The sequence below is a fragment of the Trichomycterus rosablanca genome, chromosome 12, assembly GCF_030014385.1.
Source record: "Trichomycterus rosablanca isolate fTriRos1 chromosome 12, fTriRos1.hap1, whole genome shotgun sequence".
Lineage (NCBI taxonomy): Eukaryota > Metazoa > Chordata > Actinopteri > Siluriformes > Trichomycteridae > Trichomycterus > Trichomycterus rosablanca.
In genome coordinates, this window is record NC_085999.1 from 11,365,243 (window position 1) to 11,384,883 (window position 19,641).

General features: G+C 40.0%; 1 protein-coding gene across 4 annotated transcripts in view; it reads right to left on the reverse strand.

Moving 5' to 3' along the window:
* The window catches only part of dgkh (diacylglycerol kinase, eta), an 84,019-nt gene that overhangs the window by 62,583 nt on the left and 1,795 nt on the right, over positions 1 to 19,641 (reverse strand). For all 4 annotated transcript variants that reach the window (XM_063005410.1, XM_063005414.1, XM_063005411.1 and 1 more), the window contains exon 2: positions 15,240 to 15,398. In XM_063005410.1, coding sequence (XP_062861480.1) covers positions 15,240 to 15,398 — 159 coding nt within the window. The remainder of the gene's footprint in view (positions 1 to 15,239; positions 15,399 to 19,641) is intronic.

Below are 19,641 nucleotides of genomic sequence, written 5' to 3' on the forward strand. Positions count from 1 at the left end.
GGGGTGGGATCTTCGACTCTCCATTTGCTAGACTGGACCGAAGTATGGCGAATAAGAAGGGGTCAGTGGACTGCGTATGAATCTGAGGGAGCAGAAGAAAAAATGCATAAATAAAATAGTAAAAAAAAAGAATGGTGGCATCTTGTGACAGTGCCAAGTCACTGACCTCTCCAGTACACCCCAATCTACTGCCAAGGTTTGATTTGATTAATCTGATTTTGCCAGCAGCAGGAGTGATTAAAATAACATAATTCACCAATTGGGGAATAGCTGTCCAGATTAATTTGCCATGTAGTTAATTTATTCATATATTTTTACAAGCTGCTTCATCCTGGTCCCATGGCGGGAATACACACTGATGGGGCTCCAATCCATTACACAGGGCAATTTAGAACAGCCAATTTACCCTCTGCATGTCTGATGGACATATAAATGGACACCAAAGAATATGATTTATTTATTTATTTATTAGGATTTTAGCATCATGTTTTACACTTTGGTTACATTCATGACAGGACAGGTGGTTACTCATTACACAAGATTCATTACTCACTAACTCACTTTCTTAACCGCTTATCCAATTAGGGTCGCTGCTGGAGCCTTCCCAGCTTTTCAATGGGCGTAAGGCACACAGTAACACCCTTGACGGGGCACCAGTCCATTGCAGGGCAGACACACACACACACACACACACACACATTCACCTATAGGGCAATTCAGTGTTTCCAATTAACCTGACTGCATGTCTTTGGACTGTGGGAGGAAACCGGAGCTCCCGGAGGAAGCCCACACAGACACGGGGAGAACATGCAAACTCTGTACAGAAAGGACCCGCACCGCTCCATCTGGGAAACGAACCCAGGACCTTTTTGCGGTGAGGCGACAAAGCTACCCACTGAGCCACCGTAACGTTCTCTATAGAATACAAAGAACCCCCTAACAGTAGGCGAGTCTCATCAGGGTTCATTTGCTGCAGCTGGAAGAGCCATATAAATACCGGCTTTGTTGGCCTCTTAGCTTTGTTATATAGCTAGCATGATCATAACTCAGTTTTCATCAGTTTCTAGTTTTTATCTCATTTTTCCAGCTTTCCTCTGTGGTCATTTTTTGTTGGGGGGGTATCGCAGACACCCCATGGGCCAAGATTTTTAACATTCGCTTAGGACAAGTTTGGCCCTATGTCTCTGTGGGACGTCATGTTTTCCTTTTGTGTGATACAGCCTACCCCGACTAACACACTTGTACAGTATTTCGCCTCTCTGGTTTGTGCTGTGGGTTTTGTTTTGGTTTTAGTATGAGGATCAAACACAGTCCACGGAACTCATGCCACCCTGGACATGGAGTACACTTTAAAAATTTGAATAAATTGGTTGGTTTAAATAGTTTATGGATAAACTTTACTGCTCCAGTTAAACACTCCATTTCTGTACCTCCTTTAAAATAACTACATCCTTTTTTGTCCCTAGTTCTATCCTGGTTGCCAAGTAGGACAAGAAGCAATCTATTAATAGAGCTTTTTTCATTAACCACTGACAGGCAGAACAGCTCTGTGCCAGACATAACTGAGTACCCTGAGTGTGCTACACTGTATACCCACACTACACAACACACACTCCATTATATACACCCACAACTCAGTGTAACCTCATATCTCCCTCTGAGGCGCACAACAGTATCTCACCGACACGCCAGTGTGTATGAACACGCACACAATAGACAAAAGCGCCGGCGAGGGCAGCGGCTGTGTTCAGGGGATAAGAGCACAAGAAGTTCCTCTAAAATGTGAATGAAGAAAACAGACCACTTCCTGTCCCTTAGGATCTCCAGCCCCGCTATCTCAATCCCTGGCACACGCTTGAACTGCCTACACACTTACACACACACAAACATACAGGATGTGCCTGGTGCCAACATGGGCACCATGCATTACTAAAGCCAACTTGTTAATGATATGTTCCTCTATCTGCTGTATGTATTCATTCAGTTTTAGTTACTATTTATTCATAATCATGGTTGCTATGGGTCTGGAACCTACCCGGAAACACTAGGCCCAGGGGAGGAATACACCCTGGAAATGGTAACAATTCATCACAAAGCATTTTTCCACTAAGCAATTAATTCAGTCACATAGTGCAATAGCAGTAATATGACTCCAGTAATCGTCCTGGTGTATAAGTAGCACATGCTAAACATGCTCTCCTACAGACAGTGAGAAAGGAAAATCAAACCCAGTTCTTAGGAATAAGTGAAGTCACCTGAATAAATGACAATACAACGTAGCACAGTGGCACAGATGTTCGTATAGGTGCTTGTAACATGCCCACTTGTTGTACAGATAAGCAGGGGGGTGCAGGTTACAGAACCATGCTCACCTGACATACCATTATGGCCAGCAGGAGGCATGGAAGTGCAGATGACTGACTGTGGTGTTTCCTTTAATCAGGCAGTCTCTGCGCCTCATCAGGATTTTAGGATTTATTTGCTGTAGCTGGGAAAGCCCTTTAAATACTGGCTTTGTTGGCCTCTCCAAAATTTTTGACATTCACTTAGGACTAACACTTTCACGACTTTCGGTCTTTCACCTCTCCGGTTTGGGCTGTTGGTTATGTTTTGGTTTTCTTTACCACTGGATTTGTCTGCCTATTTTAACCACAGTGTAGTTCTACCCTGGTTAAATACTCCTTATTTTGGTTCATATATTGCAATCTGGAGGTGCTGGGGGAGGAGTTTTGGGAGAAGAGTTTACAGTGCTTTAGGTTCCTGGGGATCTGGGTTCAATCATTGCCCATGGTGTGCAGAGTTTGGCATGAGCTTCCTACAGCAAGCAAGGTCCTGGGTTTGATTCCCAGTGGAGCACTCTGGGTCCTTTCTGTGTAGAGTTTGTATGTTCTCCCCGTGTATGCATGGATTTCCTCCCACAGTCCAAAAACATGCAGTCAGGTTAGATGCATGTGTGTGTGTGTGTGTTAAGGTGTGAATGTGTTTGTGTGTGGCGCCCTGTCCTAAGTGTTTCTGAGTGCCTTGCGCCCATTGTAAAATGGGATAGGCTCCAGCACCCCCTGCGACCCTGATTAGGATAAACAGCTTAGTGAGAGGTTTCTTGTAAATAAAATAATGGAGTGTGTTATGTATTCAGAAGTACTAAAGTCTTGTCCAGGGTGTCCTGTGGATCTGATATGCTGCTAAATCAACTCGTCTCTTTCAAAAGGTTAATATGAAAAAAAAACATTTCTATCCTAATTGAAGTGGCTCAGCTTATAAAAAGTAGGAATAATATGTGAATTATTTTCCCCCATAAATCTAAAAACTAATAATAATGATGGTTAAAAAACAGACAAACATTAACATCTTCTAACCATGAATCATCTTTCGTAACATCTCATACAGAAACAGGACATATTGCCTCTCGGTTGATGACTTTTCCTGCGTCTTGTTAGAACAGCATTATCAGAGCCCCACATTAACACAAACACATTGCAGCAGCCTCACAAGTTAAAAATATCACTGCCTGAAACTTTGCAGCATGGTTTAAACCGGTCCAACAATTACACCTTGTCAAATGTTGCACATAATTTTCCCATCTCCTCGACACAGAACCATTGTGTAGAAAGGAGGGAGAACACAAGGTAACAATTACACTGGTCAGGACACTCAGGCGTGGGGAGGAGAAAGGACTGACAGCCACTAAAACACTGCTATACAATCAACGAAGGGGGGGGGGGGGGGGGGGGGGGGTTGTATAACAAAAAAAAAAAAAACAGATCTACTAGCCAGGCTTCCCAAACATACATACACACAATATATACAAATTTCAGTGAGACACTAATAATTGTGATTATAGAAGTGTTTTCCTTAGACTAGCATATGACCTTTAAGTCCAGTAGTAGCTCAGTGGTTAAGGTAATTGACAGTGAATTTTGATAGTAATCAAAAGGTCACAGGTTCAATTTGCTGCCTCTGTTGGACCCTTGAGCAAGGCTCTTCACTCTTAATTGCTTGGACTGTATACAGTCACAACCAGGGATGTAACGATGCACCACAAGACAGTTAATAACCGATTCAAAAATTCCACAATTCAAATCGATTTGACATGTAAAATGAATCGATATTCACTTTAAACAGCAGAGGGCACTGGCGCTATACACCTCGCCTGGTTGACGTCACTGGCATAGTTTGTACCTACCTCAGAAATAAAAGGGCATTCATTATTTGGTTAAATAAAAGACAATCGCAAATACAGTATAGAGAAATAATAAAAGGAAACTTTCATAATTTGTTCTCAATTTCAGTTTAAAAGATCGGGAAAAATATCGTATCGTGAACCCAGTATCATGAATCGCATTGTGGGTAGAGTGTATCGTTACATCCCTAGTCACAACTGTCTGCTAAACAGTTATATTCTAACCACCAAGATCAACTGAACAATCAGTGAAGTTCTCTGGACCAAATGTCCATGTGCACTAATATTCATCCTCCAGTCTCAGTACTTGATAAACTCTAATAAGCAATTCTGCTAAGTGCTAACAAGCTTCTGACTTATCTTTTGTGGAATCTATGACCATTCTTCTCGTGCAAAAGTTTTTTGTTTTTTTTTATAAAATAACTGCTTTCTTTAAATCTTATCAAATATTTTGGAATTTAAATGAGAAGGCCACTCCAGGATATTCCAGGACTGATTCCTCAAACAACACTGTCTTGTTGGAAAGTCCAATTATTACCAAGGTTCAATTTCACAACAGAAGTTATAACTTTCTTCCTCAAAATGCCTTGGTATTTCTGTTAATCAATGACGGCACACAGTCATCATCATCACCATCTTCATCTCCCAAGTAAACTGAACCAGACTGCGATATGAATTTGGAGCACCCCAAAACAAACACCTAAATCTTGCTAAAAGTTCATGCTTAAAAAGTTTAACCTCTGAGGTCATGTTTTACACACTTTGGTTACATTCATGACAGAAACGGTAGTTACTGGCTACACAAGATTCGTCAGTTCACAAGTTTAATGTCAAACACAGTCATGGACAATTTTGTATCTGCAATTCACCTCTTTTGCACATCTTTGGACTGTGGGAGGAAACAGGAGCTCCAGGAGGAAACCCACACAGACACGGGGAGAACATGCAAACTCCACACAGAAAGGACCTGGGCCACCCCATCTGGGGATCGACCCAGGACTCGGGACATATTGGATCATGTGGCTTTTTGTCAATTTAAATCAAAGACTACGATGTAAACAGCGCTTTTATAATATTTTGTAGTTCGTCTGCAACCAACACTATGTGTAACCAATAAATATGATATGATTTATTTATTTATTACGATTTTAACATCATGTTTTACACTTTGGTTACACTCATAAAAGAACAGGTAATTACTGGTTACACAAGATTCATCAGTTCAAGTTCAATATCAAATACAGTCATGGACAATTTTGTATCTCCAAATCACCTCACCTCTGAATGTCTTTGGACTATGGAAGGAAACCCACACAGACACAGGGAGAACATGCAAACTCCACACATAAATGACCAGGACCGCTCCACCTGGGACCCAGGACTCTCTTGCTGTAAGATGACAGTGCTACCCACCGAGCCACCTTGCCGCCCATATGATATGATAAGTTTGGCAACTACGTCTACACACAGATGGTAAACATTATGCTCCACGCCTGGGGCGATTCCACTCTCCCAGATCCACTATCTAATCAGTACTTCATCTCATTCATGCATTAGAGCACGGGACACAGACCCACAGACAGAGCAGGTCTTCCTAACTCAATAAAAAGGATGTGTCAGGGATAATTGTCGTACTCTGTATCAGCGCTATCACTAATTCCCCTCCTTATCTTTACACCTGGATCTCTTTTAGGGTTGCACTCCTATTTGCATATGACACAGTAAAATCAAAAGATCATATACACTTGTAAGTGTGCTGTACACTACATGGCCAAAGGTATTTCAATGCTTCTAGTAATTATTGATTTTAAATGTTCCCGCCACCCCCATTGCTAAGAGGCTTCTTGATTTGTGCCCACAATTTGGGACCCTTTCCTGTTTTAGTATTACTGGGCTCCTGTGTACAAAGTGAGTTCTATAAGGACATGGTTTGACATGTTTGTTGGAACTCCAATGGACTAGAGCTCTGACCTCTTCTCTATTGAATCATTTTGGGATGAATTGGAAGGTCGATGAGATGGGCCCAAATTCCCAGAAACATAGAGACAATTCATTTATGCATTTTCTCCCTTTTATCCCTTTTTAGTGTAGCCAATTAGTCTTTCACTGCTTGGGACCCCGATTGTATCCGATGAGGGTATCTTTGCCTGACACACTCTCCCTCAGGCATGTGCGCAGTCCACAACCCCTTCTAATTCGCCCATACTTCAGTGGATTTGCACATGAAGTATGTGGATTTGCACTCTAATTTCCTTCGGGATCAATAAAGTATCTATCTATCTATCTATCTATCTATCTATCTATCTATCTATCTATCTATCTATCTATCTATCTATCTATCTATCTATCTATCTATCTATCCATCTATCTATGAGGCCAGTCTTGCACATGGAGAGTCATGCACTGATTTCCACGTTCCTCCACTTCTGTATAGGCAACTAACCAGGGTCCTTACACAGCGTCAAAGACCAAACCCCCTTTTTAGTCTGGTCTTCCCTCTAACAGACTTGTGGCCAATTTTGTCTGCTGCAGGCATTGCCAATTGTGCCTGCTAGGGGGCGCCCCGCTGACCGATAGCAGAGCTGAAATTGAACTCGGGAGAGTTCAGAATCCCAGTGCTGGTGTTACAGCAATATAGAGTAATATGAAGGGTCAACTTTACATTAATGTCCACTGTTTTGGAATGGGACATCCAACAGGCTTTCCATTATTTTAATGATTTACAGTTAAAGATATTAAGGGTTTAATCAATATACATAACCCTTAGTTTCTACAAGGTTAATAATTCAATCTGGCTTTAGCATCCTGTTCTCTTAAGCAAAAATAATGTAATTTCTAGTCAGTGGTACGGTGATAAGCCGTGTAGACAATCGTCTACTACAGCATCATTCAGCTCTGTACACTTTCAGTTTTAATTGCACTATCAAATTCTCCTATTATGTGGTTAATCCCATCAAGGCAGATGTAGCTGGAGGACAACAGGGTAAACCTAGACTTTCAGTGCATTAGTAGTGCAAGGAGTTGATATTTATTGAAAGAGAAACACAGGCACTATTTCCTCAGACGTTCATGTCACAGAATTACCTCATTTAAATTTACATCCTTTATTTAAATATGCTTTTATGCAAGTCTGTGGAAGTGTGCTGGAAGTAAATCTTTGCAATTAAGCCGCTCAGGTGGCGCAGCAGTAAAGTACGCTAGCTCACCAGAGTTGGGGTTTTGAATACATCGTATCAAATCTCAGCTCTGCCTTTCCGACTAGGCTGGGCGGCTGCATGAACAACGACTGGCTGTTGTTCAGGGTTAGAGGGTAAGAAAGTCGGATCATAAGTCCTCATAACTGGAGAACGCAAGATACGGTGTGAGGGGGAACGCAGGGGAGAAAATGTAAACAGGTGGGACAGGGGAATAATATAGTTTATATCAGAATACATCGGTACACACACACAAGTTTTACAGCATTTCTGACCTTATCGTTCTCTACAAAACATAACACCAACGTTGCATTGCAAAAAATATTTATTAACCTCCAACTCACTATAGAACAATCCAGTCTGTTCGTGTTGCCAAATCCACTCAGATTCATTTATTTTGTCTCCTTTATTTTACGCTGTACATCAGCGCACAAACTTTGATCGCTCGATATTTGTTGATGTGCATTTTCGGACGTGGTATCATTAAACCCCTCGTCACTTCTCTTGAAATTTGACAGCTTGAAATTTGCAGTGTGCTAGCAAGACTTGAATTTTGTGAATCTCCATGTATTTGTGGTCATTCTGATGCTATTTAATGAGGTGCATTGATTGGCAGTTGATGATTGCCAATAAACATTTGACCAGATTTACTTTTACAGACCTGCCAGCAATAACAAATAGTTTCCATGGCCACAGTGTACACCGATCAGCCATAACATTAAAAACACCTTTTTGTTTCTACACACACTGTCCATTTAATCAGCTCCACTTACCATATAGAAGCACTTTGTAGTTCTACAATTACTGACTGTAGTCCATCTGTTTCTTTACATATTTTGTTAGCCCCATTTCACCCTGTTCTTCAATGGTCAGGACCCCCACAGCACCATCACAGAGCAGGTATTATTTAGGTGGTGGATCATTCACAGCACTGCAGTGACACTGACATGGTGGTGGTGTGTTAGTGTGTGTTGTGCTGGTATGAGTGGATCAGACACAGCAGCGCTAATGGAGTTTTTAAACACCTTACTGTCACTGCTAGACTGAGAATAGTCCACCAACCAAAGATATCCAGCCAACAGCACCCTGTGGGCAGCGTCCAGTGACAACTGATGAAGGTCTAGAAGATGACCAACTCAAACAGCAGCAATAGATGAGCGATCGTCTCTGACTTTACATCTACAAGGTGGACCAACTAGGTAGAAGTGTCTAATAGAGTGGACAGTGAGTGGACACAATATTTAAAACTCCATCAGCGCTGCTGTGTATAATCCACTCATGCCAGCACAACACACACTAACACACCACCACCATGTCTTTGTCACTGCAGTGCTGAGAATGATTCACCAACTAAATAATACTTCTCTGTAGTGGTCCTGTGGGGGTCCTGATCACTGAAGAACAGCATGAAAGCAGGCAAAAAAGTATGCAGAGAAACAGCTGGACTACAGTCAGTAATTGTAGAACTACAGGTGCTTCTATATGATAAGTGGAGCTGATAAAATGGACAGTGAGTGCAGAAACAAGGAGATGGTTTTAATGTTATGGCTGATCAGTGTATACATAATGAATTTAAAGACATTAACAGTGTTAGGAAGAATACTGGTATGTTGAAAATATATATCTTGTTAATGCACTGAGAATGCGCCGGTCTTTTAAACGAATATTTGCCTTCCAAAGACTGTTCTGTGTTACTCAATGTGTCAGCGTGCTTTTGTAGAAAAGGAGCATCACTCAGCCTGACTGGTGAGTGGGAGACCTGCTGAATAAACACTAAGAGGTGTGTTGCTAAGGAAACTAAATCAACACATCATAAGCATAAAAAAAGAAGAAACTCCTGCTTTATTAGGTGTTTTGTTTCCACGTTTCAAAAACAGTTCTAAGGATTATTTGCATGCGGCTCTGAGCTTTTATTTTATCCCTGCTTATCCTAATGAAGGTACAGACCTACCTGCTGGTCGTCATGGCATCAGCAAAAAACAGCCATCGCACCCCTGCTGTAAAACACCCAGCACACAGCATCTGGACAGCTGTGTGTGAGTGTGTGTGTGTGTGTGTGTGTGTGTGTGTGTAAATCCGTGTACATGTGTGTTTGTGTGTACAAGAGTGGCCAAGGCACAGGCAGGAAGCCATAGACAGTCTCTATGATGAGCCAAGTTGAGCAAACAATGAGGTGGAACACTCGGGGGCCGTGTACTCCATTACTGCTGATCTGCACACATCAAAGCCAGTCGTGCAGTCTACAAGGCTCAAGATGAATCCAGTCCAACATGGAAAAACAAAGCAGCTTCCCAAAAAACACACTTATTCCCTTTTATTTACACTCATAATAACTTTGTACTCCACTTTATGAGGCACTGATAAAATAACAAGCAAATCAATGTGACTTACAAACTAGCAAAATAAAACACCTGTACACCGATCAGCCATAACATTAAAACCACCTCCCTGTTTATACACTCATTGTCCATTTTATCACTTACCATATAGAAGCACTTTGTAGTTCTACAGTTACTAGCTGTAGTCCATCTGTTTCTCTACATACATTTTTAGCCTGCTTTCACCCTGTTCTTCAATGGTCAGGACCCCCACAGGACCACCACAGAGCAGGTATTATTTAGGTGGTGGATCATTCTCGGCACTGCAGTGACACTGACATGGTGGTGGTGTGTTAGTGTGTGTTGTGCTGGTATGAGTGGATAAGATACAGAAGCACTGATGGAGTTTTTAAACACCTCACTGTCACTGCTGGACTGAGAATAGTCCACCAAACAAAAATATCCAGCCAAAAGCGCCCTGTGGGCAGCGTCCTGTGACCACTGATGAAGGTCTAGAAGATGACCAACTCAAACAGCAGCAATAGATGAGCGATCGTCTCTGACATTACATCTACAAGGTGGACCAACTAGGTAGGAGTGTCTAATAGAGTGGACAGTGAGTGGACATGGTATTTAAAAACTCCAGCAGCGCTGCTGTGTCTGATCCGCACAACACACACTAACACACCACCATCATGTCCTTGTCACTGCAGTGCTGAGAATGATCCAATACCTAACTAGTACCTGCTCTGTGGTGGTCCTGTGGGGGTCCTGACCATTGAATAACAGGGTGAAAGCAGGCTTAAAAAGTATGTAGAGAAACAGATGGACTACAGTCAGTAATTGTACAAAGTGCTTCTATATGGTAAGTGGAGCTGATAAAATGGACAGTGAGTGTAGAAAAAATACATGGTGGTGTCAGTACAGATTTATCGAGCACCAGCATTGTGATTTATTGTTGATTGTGTTAGTGAATGGAAATGACAGGTAGACAGGTGCTATTCTGATGCACCGTTTGTACAGTACATTTGAGTTTAAGATAAGGACGTCAGACACTGATTTGTCTAAGCTGTCAACATTTTTGTGATGTCTGGACCAGTGGAAATTTATATTATGTTCAGTCTCTCACCAAGATGCTGAATTTGTATTCTGTTTCTGTCTACTGAAACAATTTAGCATTTAACAAAATAAGATCTGCTTTTTGCAGTTAATGTTCTATGTAATGTCTACACACATGATGGAAGAGTGGTGCAGCAGGTAGTTTTGTTAAGGTACAGCTCTGGAGGCCTGGGTTGACTGCAGTGGTGTAATGTAATGAAGTAATAAAAGTAAAGAAAATTTGGGACGGGGCAATTTAGGGCTATTAACGAGATAAAAATACTAAATAATGATGTGATTTCAAACAGGTGATGTCAACAGGTGATTGTAATCATGATTTGGTACAATCATGTTCAGAGAGAAGGAAGAATTATTATAATTTTGTTCTGTAAATTCTTATGTCGTGAAGACCTCGTTTTTCTGTAGGTGTAAGGTAAGCTCTGTTGTTAAGGTGGTTTACAGGCTTAAAAGAACAATCTTCATATTGTGTTTTTATTAACAGCATTTACTTGTACTTCTACTTTTAATCCTTGGTATTTAATATCAGAAAATGACTTTTGATCCTTAAGTACACTAAACATCAGATATTTTAAGACTTTTACTCAAGTTATATTCTAAGAGGGGACTTTAACTTCTATCAAAGTAAATTTCTGATAAGATATTTGTACTTTTATTCAAGTATGGCTTTCATGTGCTTTATCCACCACTGGTTGACTGACTATTCTAAATTGTGCCAAGAATTTATTAGGCTACAATTCCACCTAAACTCCTATTAAAACAACACAGTTATTGAAGATGAACACTTTTTACAGACTTCTAGGGCTGCACTGACTAACAGAAAAGGTTTCCCACATGAATGTATACATTACAAATTATTTACATAAGATCTATGAACATGTGTTAATTAATACACATTATACAAGCCAAAAGCATGTGCTACTTTTTTGTCTGTGCCCTGATTAGTCGGCATGATAACTAAAACTGTTTATTGTTTATGTTTAATAGTCGAATAGTCTTGACTTATCATTGCCCATTTATCATTTCTTCACATTATTCATGCATTGGCTCCATGTGTGCTTTTTTTTGTGTAGCCCCAATTCGGATATATCCGATTTCCCTGTGCACCCCACTCTTGGAGTCCTTCTACGCCACTCTTGGAGTCCTTCTACGCCACTCTTGGTATCCTTCTACTCGCCTCTGCCTCCAGCGGCAGATTCTAACACTTACAGAGGATCACATTATGTCATTTCTCTTCGACTTCTATCAGCACCTGGACCAGAGATCCCCATCTGGTGTCCCCTGACTTAGGCACGGTTATTTGTGTCTGTTGAGTGACTGACAATGCATGTGGCTTGAACTCTCTTCTGGAGACGGTGGGCTACTCTGTAACGCTGCTGTTACACTGCTGCGACACCTGAACACATGGTGTTTTGGGACGAAACAAAGTATCTATAACAAAAGTAAAGTAAAGTATCTATTTATCTATCCACCCATCCATCCATCTACCTTAAGTAAAACTGTGATTGACCTGTGTAGATCTACACAGACATACAGTACATAACATCCAAGCTGTGCCTCTGTTTCCCCACATACAGGCAGACAGCTTGTTTAATGCTCAGACAAGAGCTGACACCAAACTCTAAGCATTATTAGAGCAAAAAATTATTAAATTGCTCAGGTTCTCACTGCTTCATGTCTGGTTATGAAAAGCTGCAAGTAAGGCAGAATTTATCTCTATATTTACTTTATTATATGCCCATATGCAAATAAATTATTACTTTTAATTAATTATCTATAGTAACGACTTCATCTTGTTTCAGCTCATGGACAGACACACACCTAGGACAGGGCTCCAAACCCTTGCCCACATTTACACACTTATTTAAACCTACAGCCAATACACCTTTTAAACGTTTGGGGAGAGAGGAGTTGTTTTTAAAAAATGCAATTAAAGTAATGGGCAAGTAATCAAAAGGTCATTGTTTCAAGCCCCACCACTACCGGCCTGCCATTTTTGGGCTCTTAACCTTCAATTGCTTGAGCTGCATTTGGCCACAGTCATCCAATGAGAGCACCCACTAAATGTCAAGAACATAAATGTAAAAAAAGACATGGTAGAATATTCTGAAGGAGGTCTTAAGGAGTCTATTTACTCATCTGGTTAAGATAAAAGGCTCTTAATTAACATGTCAAAAGCCTTTCTGCTTTGGTTCGTAATCCAGAGCAGCAAGGTTCTAAATATAGTCTTCTTAAATAATGTAGTGAGGCTGGAGAGTGGCAGTCAATAATTAAGTAGATTCTGTACTTGAAAAGAAGTTACACAGCACAGAATAATTTATGTGTAAAGTCATTTAAACTAGTGTAATCCTTAACTCAATTGTTACTAATATATACACTTTTATTACATGAGCATAGGTATTAGGGATCAGTAACAAGCAAACAAATCCAAACTTACAAGCATGCCCTGAATATTTGAATAAGCTCAGTGTTTGAACAATGACTGCATGACAATATGATTACAGTATTGCAAAAAATAACTATATACTTTCTGACACTGACTCCTAAAACACAGACCAAATCTATCATTCATGTAATACTATAATCTAAAAACTATAAAACTGCTCTGAGATATTTAAAAGTACAATAGGTTACAATCTAATCTATATTAGTAGTAAATAAATCAACAACAAAATAATAAAGCAGATCAGAAATTAGAATTTGTTTTTGTTTCTTGAGTGATGTGATAATGGGTAACTGTGCATTATTTTTTTCATGGTTGTAATCACATTTAGCAAATTGTAACATCAGTACTGGGGTAAATGTAGGCAAATTGACTATATGATATTAATGTTACGATAAATCACGTAAAATATTGCAAGAATTATTTCATGCTTTTATAACATCTACCACCTAAAATTGTATATTGTTTTAGTTAATACAGTTAAAGTAAATAAAACAAGGTAGTATAAAATAAAAAATCATGGCTCTACAGGGTGTCCCTAAAGTCTGGACACATAGGAAATATCACTAACTATAACTAACTATATGTTTACTAAAATACACACACATACATATTGCATCACAAATAGTGAAAAACACATTGAAGATGTTATTGATTAATAATAATATGAAATGTATTGAAAATATGCATTTTGCCTATGTGTCCAGACTTTGGGGAACCCTGTATAATGGCAATTACTATTAAACACAATATTTATAAATATATATATATAAAATAAATATATATATATATATATATACGTATATGTAAAAGTGGTATTCCCACCCACTCTTTCGACAGATTGGCACCATGTCCATAATGTATTTCCACCTCACTCTCAATACTGGGTACAGTTCCAAAAATAACATATTACATTATATCTGTTATTGGAATTTTATTCCAAATGTTAGATATTTTGCACCTTAGTATGTATTTATCTTGGAAAAACTAATGTAGTGTATCTTATAAGTGTCATTTTTTAGTTATAAGGATTTTAACATCATGTTTACACTTTTGTTTACATTCATGACAGGACAAGTAGTTACAGCTTACACGTCTTTGGACTATGGGAGGAAACCGGATCTCCCAGAGGAAACCAACACAGACACATGGAAAACATGCAAACTCCACACAGAAAGGACCTGGACCGCTCCATCCAGGAACTGAACCCAGGACCTTCATGCTGTGAGGCAACAATGCTACCAACCTAGCCACTGTGCCACCTCCTTATAAACGTACATATACGGTACATCTGATTCACTGTTGTGTCTTAGATGAAGGAATAACACATGCACCTAATGACTGGGGTAAAATATACTGTACAGAGCATTTATGGGATCATTCTAGCCACAAAAAGGGAACATTTTGGGTTCCGTGATTCATAAGATCATATGGGTCCAGACACACAGTGACTCTAATTAGGGGTTAGTGGTTTAATGAATGATCTTACATTTTACATTTACATTGGCAGTATTTAGCAGATGCTTTGATCTGAAGCGACTTACAGTACTGTGACAGTATACTGTCTAAGCAGTTGAGGGTTAAGGGCCTTGCTCGAGGGCCCAACAGTGGCTTGAACCAGTGATCTTTCGATTACTAGTCCAGTACCTTAACCATTAGGCTACAACTAGTGGTTTATTATTATCCAATGTTATGTTGCTCCTAAATTCCTTTCACATCTTCTCATTCTAATTCTCAACTAATGCATCAACAGGTTCGAGTCATGTACAGTATATACTACTAGTATTAGAATAAAGCACAGCAGGAATTAAGGCAAATCAGACATTTGTTTGGTCCTGTAAGGTTGACTGATAGATACTATATGGACTCTCAGCTCAGTGTGTTCAACAGTGTGTCTGTGACTGAATGTAACAGATGACAGGACGATGCTTTTGACACAAACAGGTTAATCGGATTATCTGGATTATCACACGGCGGACAGCGCTCACCTTGCTGCGGATCTGTCCAGACGTGGACACTTTCCTGATCAGCTTCTGCGGCCCTTCTTGCTCCCCTTCGCTGTCTGATGACTCGTCCACGCCTCCGGATCCCCCGGCGGCTCCCGACTCCGCGACCGTCTGCATCCCACCGGCCGGTCCGCACGGCTCCTGGTGCATAAAAGAAGAACCGCGGTAAGCCCGACTGTGCGCGGATTCATCCAGCGCTGCTTCTGCCTCCACCGGTTCATCCATCACGGCTCCCTTACGCTCAGCATGCCACCGAGAGCCGCGCATCGGCTCCAGCACAGCGGGCCGCCTCGCCATCAGCCAGCGGTGCTATTACTGCCCATACACTTCTCCACTTCTATATCTGTCCATGCACCCCACTCACTCCCACTCACAGTCCGAGGATTACACCAGCACATCCACGACTACCCGCCTGGCATCTCTACCAGCACTGTCTGCCTCCAGGGCTTTAATGCCACAGCTCGTGCCCACATATGATAACCGAAGAGAGCGCGCGCGCGCGCACACACACGCACACGCGCGCCTACAGTCACTTACTATATAGGCAGCAATTCTACAGCAAACCCTAGTGGTCACCAAACTACCACAGCAACAGATGTTTCTCACAGCTGTTCCCAAACTTTTTAAAGTCACGACACCCCCCCAAAATATCAAAACATCTTCACATCTGCAATAATTAATAATAATAAATAATAATAACAACAACAATAATAATAATAATAGCAGACTAATAAATTACAACAACAAAACAACAATAATGATAATAATAATAATAATAATTAGAAGAAGATGATGTACTTTATTTGTCATATATACATATACACGTGTACAGTACAATGAAATTCTTTATTCGCATATCCCTGCTTGTTTGTAAGCTGGGGTCAGAGCGCAGGGTCAGCCATCGTACGGCGCCCCTGGAGCAGAAAGGGTTAAGGGCCTTGCTCAAGGACCCAACAGTGGCTGCATAGCAGAGCCTGGATTTGAACCGCCAATCTTCCGGTTGATAGCCCAAAGCTCTACCCACTAGGCTACCACTGTCCCATAATAATAATAATAATAATAATAATAATAATAATAATAATAATGAAATGGCATCCTGTCCAGGGTATTCATGCCATGTGCCCAATTTTTTTTCTGGTGAAACCTCACCTGTCACAACCCTGACCAGGATAAAGTAGTTGATGAAAATGAAATGACAAATAAAATTAAATAACCACCATCACCATCATTATCATCATAACAATTATTATACATTTCACAATGGGAGCAAAAACTACAATAATTAACAAGTTTTACAAGTACTTTTTTTTTTAATCTATTTTCCCCCCCCAATTTTTTCCCCTATTCTAATGGTTACCAATTCGATCCTTCACCGCTGACTGAGGACGCCTCTCAACTGACTGGTGCCCCCTCCGGTACGCAATCAGTACAGACTGCATTTTTCACCTGCACGAGTCGAGTTCATACACTAATGGACGCTGTGTACGGAAGGTCACACCCCCATCAGCATTATTCCTGTTCAGGCGCAATCAGTCAGCCAGCAGGGGCCGCAGTTGTACCAGTTATGAGGACCTATGATCTGACTCTCTACCCTCTAACCTTGTACAACAGTCAATCGTTGTTCATGCTGCTGCCCAACCCAGTCGGAAAGGCAGAGTTGAGATTCGATGCGATGCATTCAGAACCCCAACTCTGGTGCACTAGCATACTTTACCGCTGCGCCACCTGAGCGGCACAAGTACTTCATACTATTATTATATTCTTGTTCTTCTTATTCATTCATTCATTGTCTGTTTTACCACTGCTTTATTCTCTTCAAGGTCATGGTGGGTACAATTCACTGTGCGAGAGGTAGGAAACACCCTTACAAGTCGCCAGTCCATCACAGGGAAAACACAAACACACACATTCACCCCCACGTTAACACACTCAATTTTAGTATCTCCAATTAACCTGACTGCATGTCTTTGAACTGTGGGAGGAAATCAGAGCTCATGCAGGTTTTATCATGTGCTAAAGTTAAGGTCAGTTACCTTAAAATGTTACGTGAAGGTATGTGACTTTTAAGTGCATTTAATGCACCGAATAATAATGAATATTTTGATAGAGCTGTTATTACACATTGTGTCATTCTTTTTTTCAGAATCTGCTACTTCACATATAGATAAAACATTAAGGTGGACTTGTTTACATTCATAGCATACATAGTAATATATATTCATTGATTTGTCTTTTACAGGTATTTCCATTGTAACCAAATAGGTAAGATGATATATATTTAATGTTTACCTTATTAACCTGGTTGATATTTGAATAAATGCCTGCAACATATTCTAAAAATCTTGGACAGGGGCATAGCCATAATCAAAGACCACTGTTCTGCAACTCAGATGAACAGGTAACTGCTGATACTATCATGATTGAATATAAAAAAAAAGGCCAAAAATCTTAATCATTCACAAACAAGAATGGGTGAAGTATTAACACTTCAATGTGCAATTGCAAGAAATTTTGAAATTTCACCATCTACAGTCCATAACATTATTAAAAGATTTAGAGAATCTGTAAAATTTTCTGTTAAATGTCTGTGATTCTTAAGACCATATAAAAACCAACATGTTTTTGTTATGAAATAACCATTTGGGCTCTGAAATACCCTTGTCTGTACACATAGTTTATCTGTGCATTTACAAATGCAAGCCTCCACTATGCAAAGCAGAAACCAACTATGAAATAAAAGCAACATCCAGAAATGATGCTGCCATCTCTGGGCTTAAGTTCATCTAACTGAGGACTGATGATAAGCGGCAATGTGTGCTGTTGAAGGGTAAATGTTCTTGTAAGGAAAAGGACCATTTAAATTGTTAACGTGCACAGCCAGCTGTTATGTTATGTGAGGTAAGTTAGTGCCAATGGTATGGGTAACTTGCACAACCGTAAAAGCACCTTTAATGCTGAGTGGTACATAAAAATGATAAAGAGACATATGCTGTCGTCTAGATGATGTAACAGTGGTAAACATGCCCCTCTCCCAACGTTTCTAAAAAGTGTTGCAGACATGATGTTTTAATTAAATACAAGTGGAAATTAAAATCCTTGATAATTTAATCATTTATAATTAAGCAAGGGACTAGAAGATTGTACTCAACTACACACACTGCTAAATAAATAGGCTTGCTTTACAGCATTGATATTGATTTGATTCCATAAAAAAAACCTTAATTCATTGGTCCTTTTATTTTCTCATTGGTGTCCTAATTAACTTACAATTTACACCCAAAGAAACATCTTTATGAACATTCATGATGTAAAAACAATTAATAGCATCATTACCTTAATAAATCATTCATAAAAATGTTGATATTGGTGCAGAACCAGCAGGTCTGTATAATGCTGTGTCCTGTTTTCCACCACAGTAGTAAAATGACCCACATATAGTGTGTGATGTTATCTTCCAACTGTTCCAAATGTGTCTAAAGTATGATGTCTTAGCTTTCGTACATCCATGAACATGACAAATGTACAGTGGATATAACAAGATACACACCCCTGGTAAATGGCAGGATTTTGTAATGTAAAAAATTAAATCAAGAGAAATCATTTCAGATTTAATTCCACCTTTAATGTGACCTACAATCAGTGCAATTCAATTGAAAATAAGTGTGCACACCATCATATAACTGGTGATGTGGCTGTGTTCAGAATGAATCAATTACATTCAAACTCTAGTTAAATCGTCAGCACCACCAGACATCAATTAAAGTGACTCTATTATATTAACTCCATATAAGGTTTAGCTCTTCTAGTAGGATTTTCCTGACATTTACTTAGTTGCATCTTACAGTAGAAGCCACAGTACACAAATAGCTTCCAAAGTATCAAAGGGATCTCAATGTTGAAATGTATCAGTCAGGAAAATGGCACAAAAAATGTTTAAGAGATCGCATATACAATGGAACACAGTGACATCCAATTTTGGCACAAAACCTTTAGATCTCTGCTAAAAAGATGAAGAGGAATTTCACCTTTCAGCATGACAACAACCCAATGCATTCCTCCACATAAACAAATAAATGGCTTCACCAGACGAAGATCAAAGTTTTGAAATAGCCCAGCCACAGACCGAACCTAAATCCAATTGAAAACCTATGGGGTGACCTGAATAGGGCTGCGCACAGAAGATGCCCTCACAATCTGACAGATCTGGAGCACGTTTGCAAGGCAGAGTGGGCAAAGCTTGCCAAGACAAGAAGTGACATGCTCAGACTACTATCCAAAAACACTGATTGTTGTCATAAAATCAAACAAAGTATCAGTTTAAGGGTGTCTATCTGTGCAAGCACATTGTTCTATGTATTTTGTTTTTACTTTGTTTTTTTAGTGT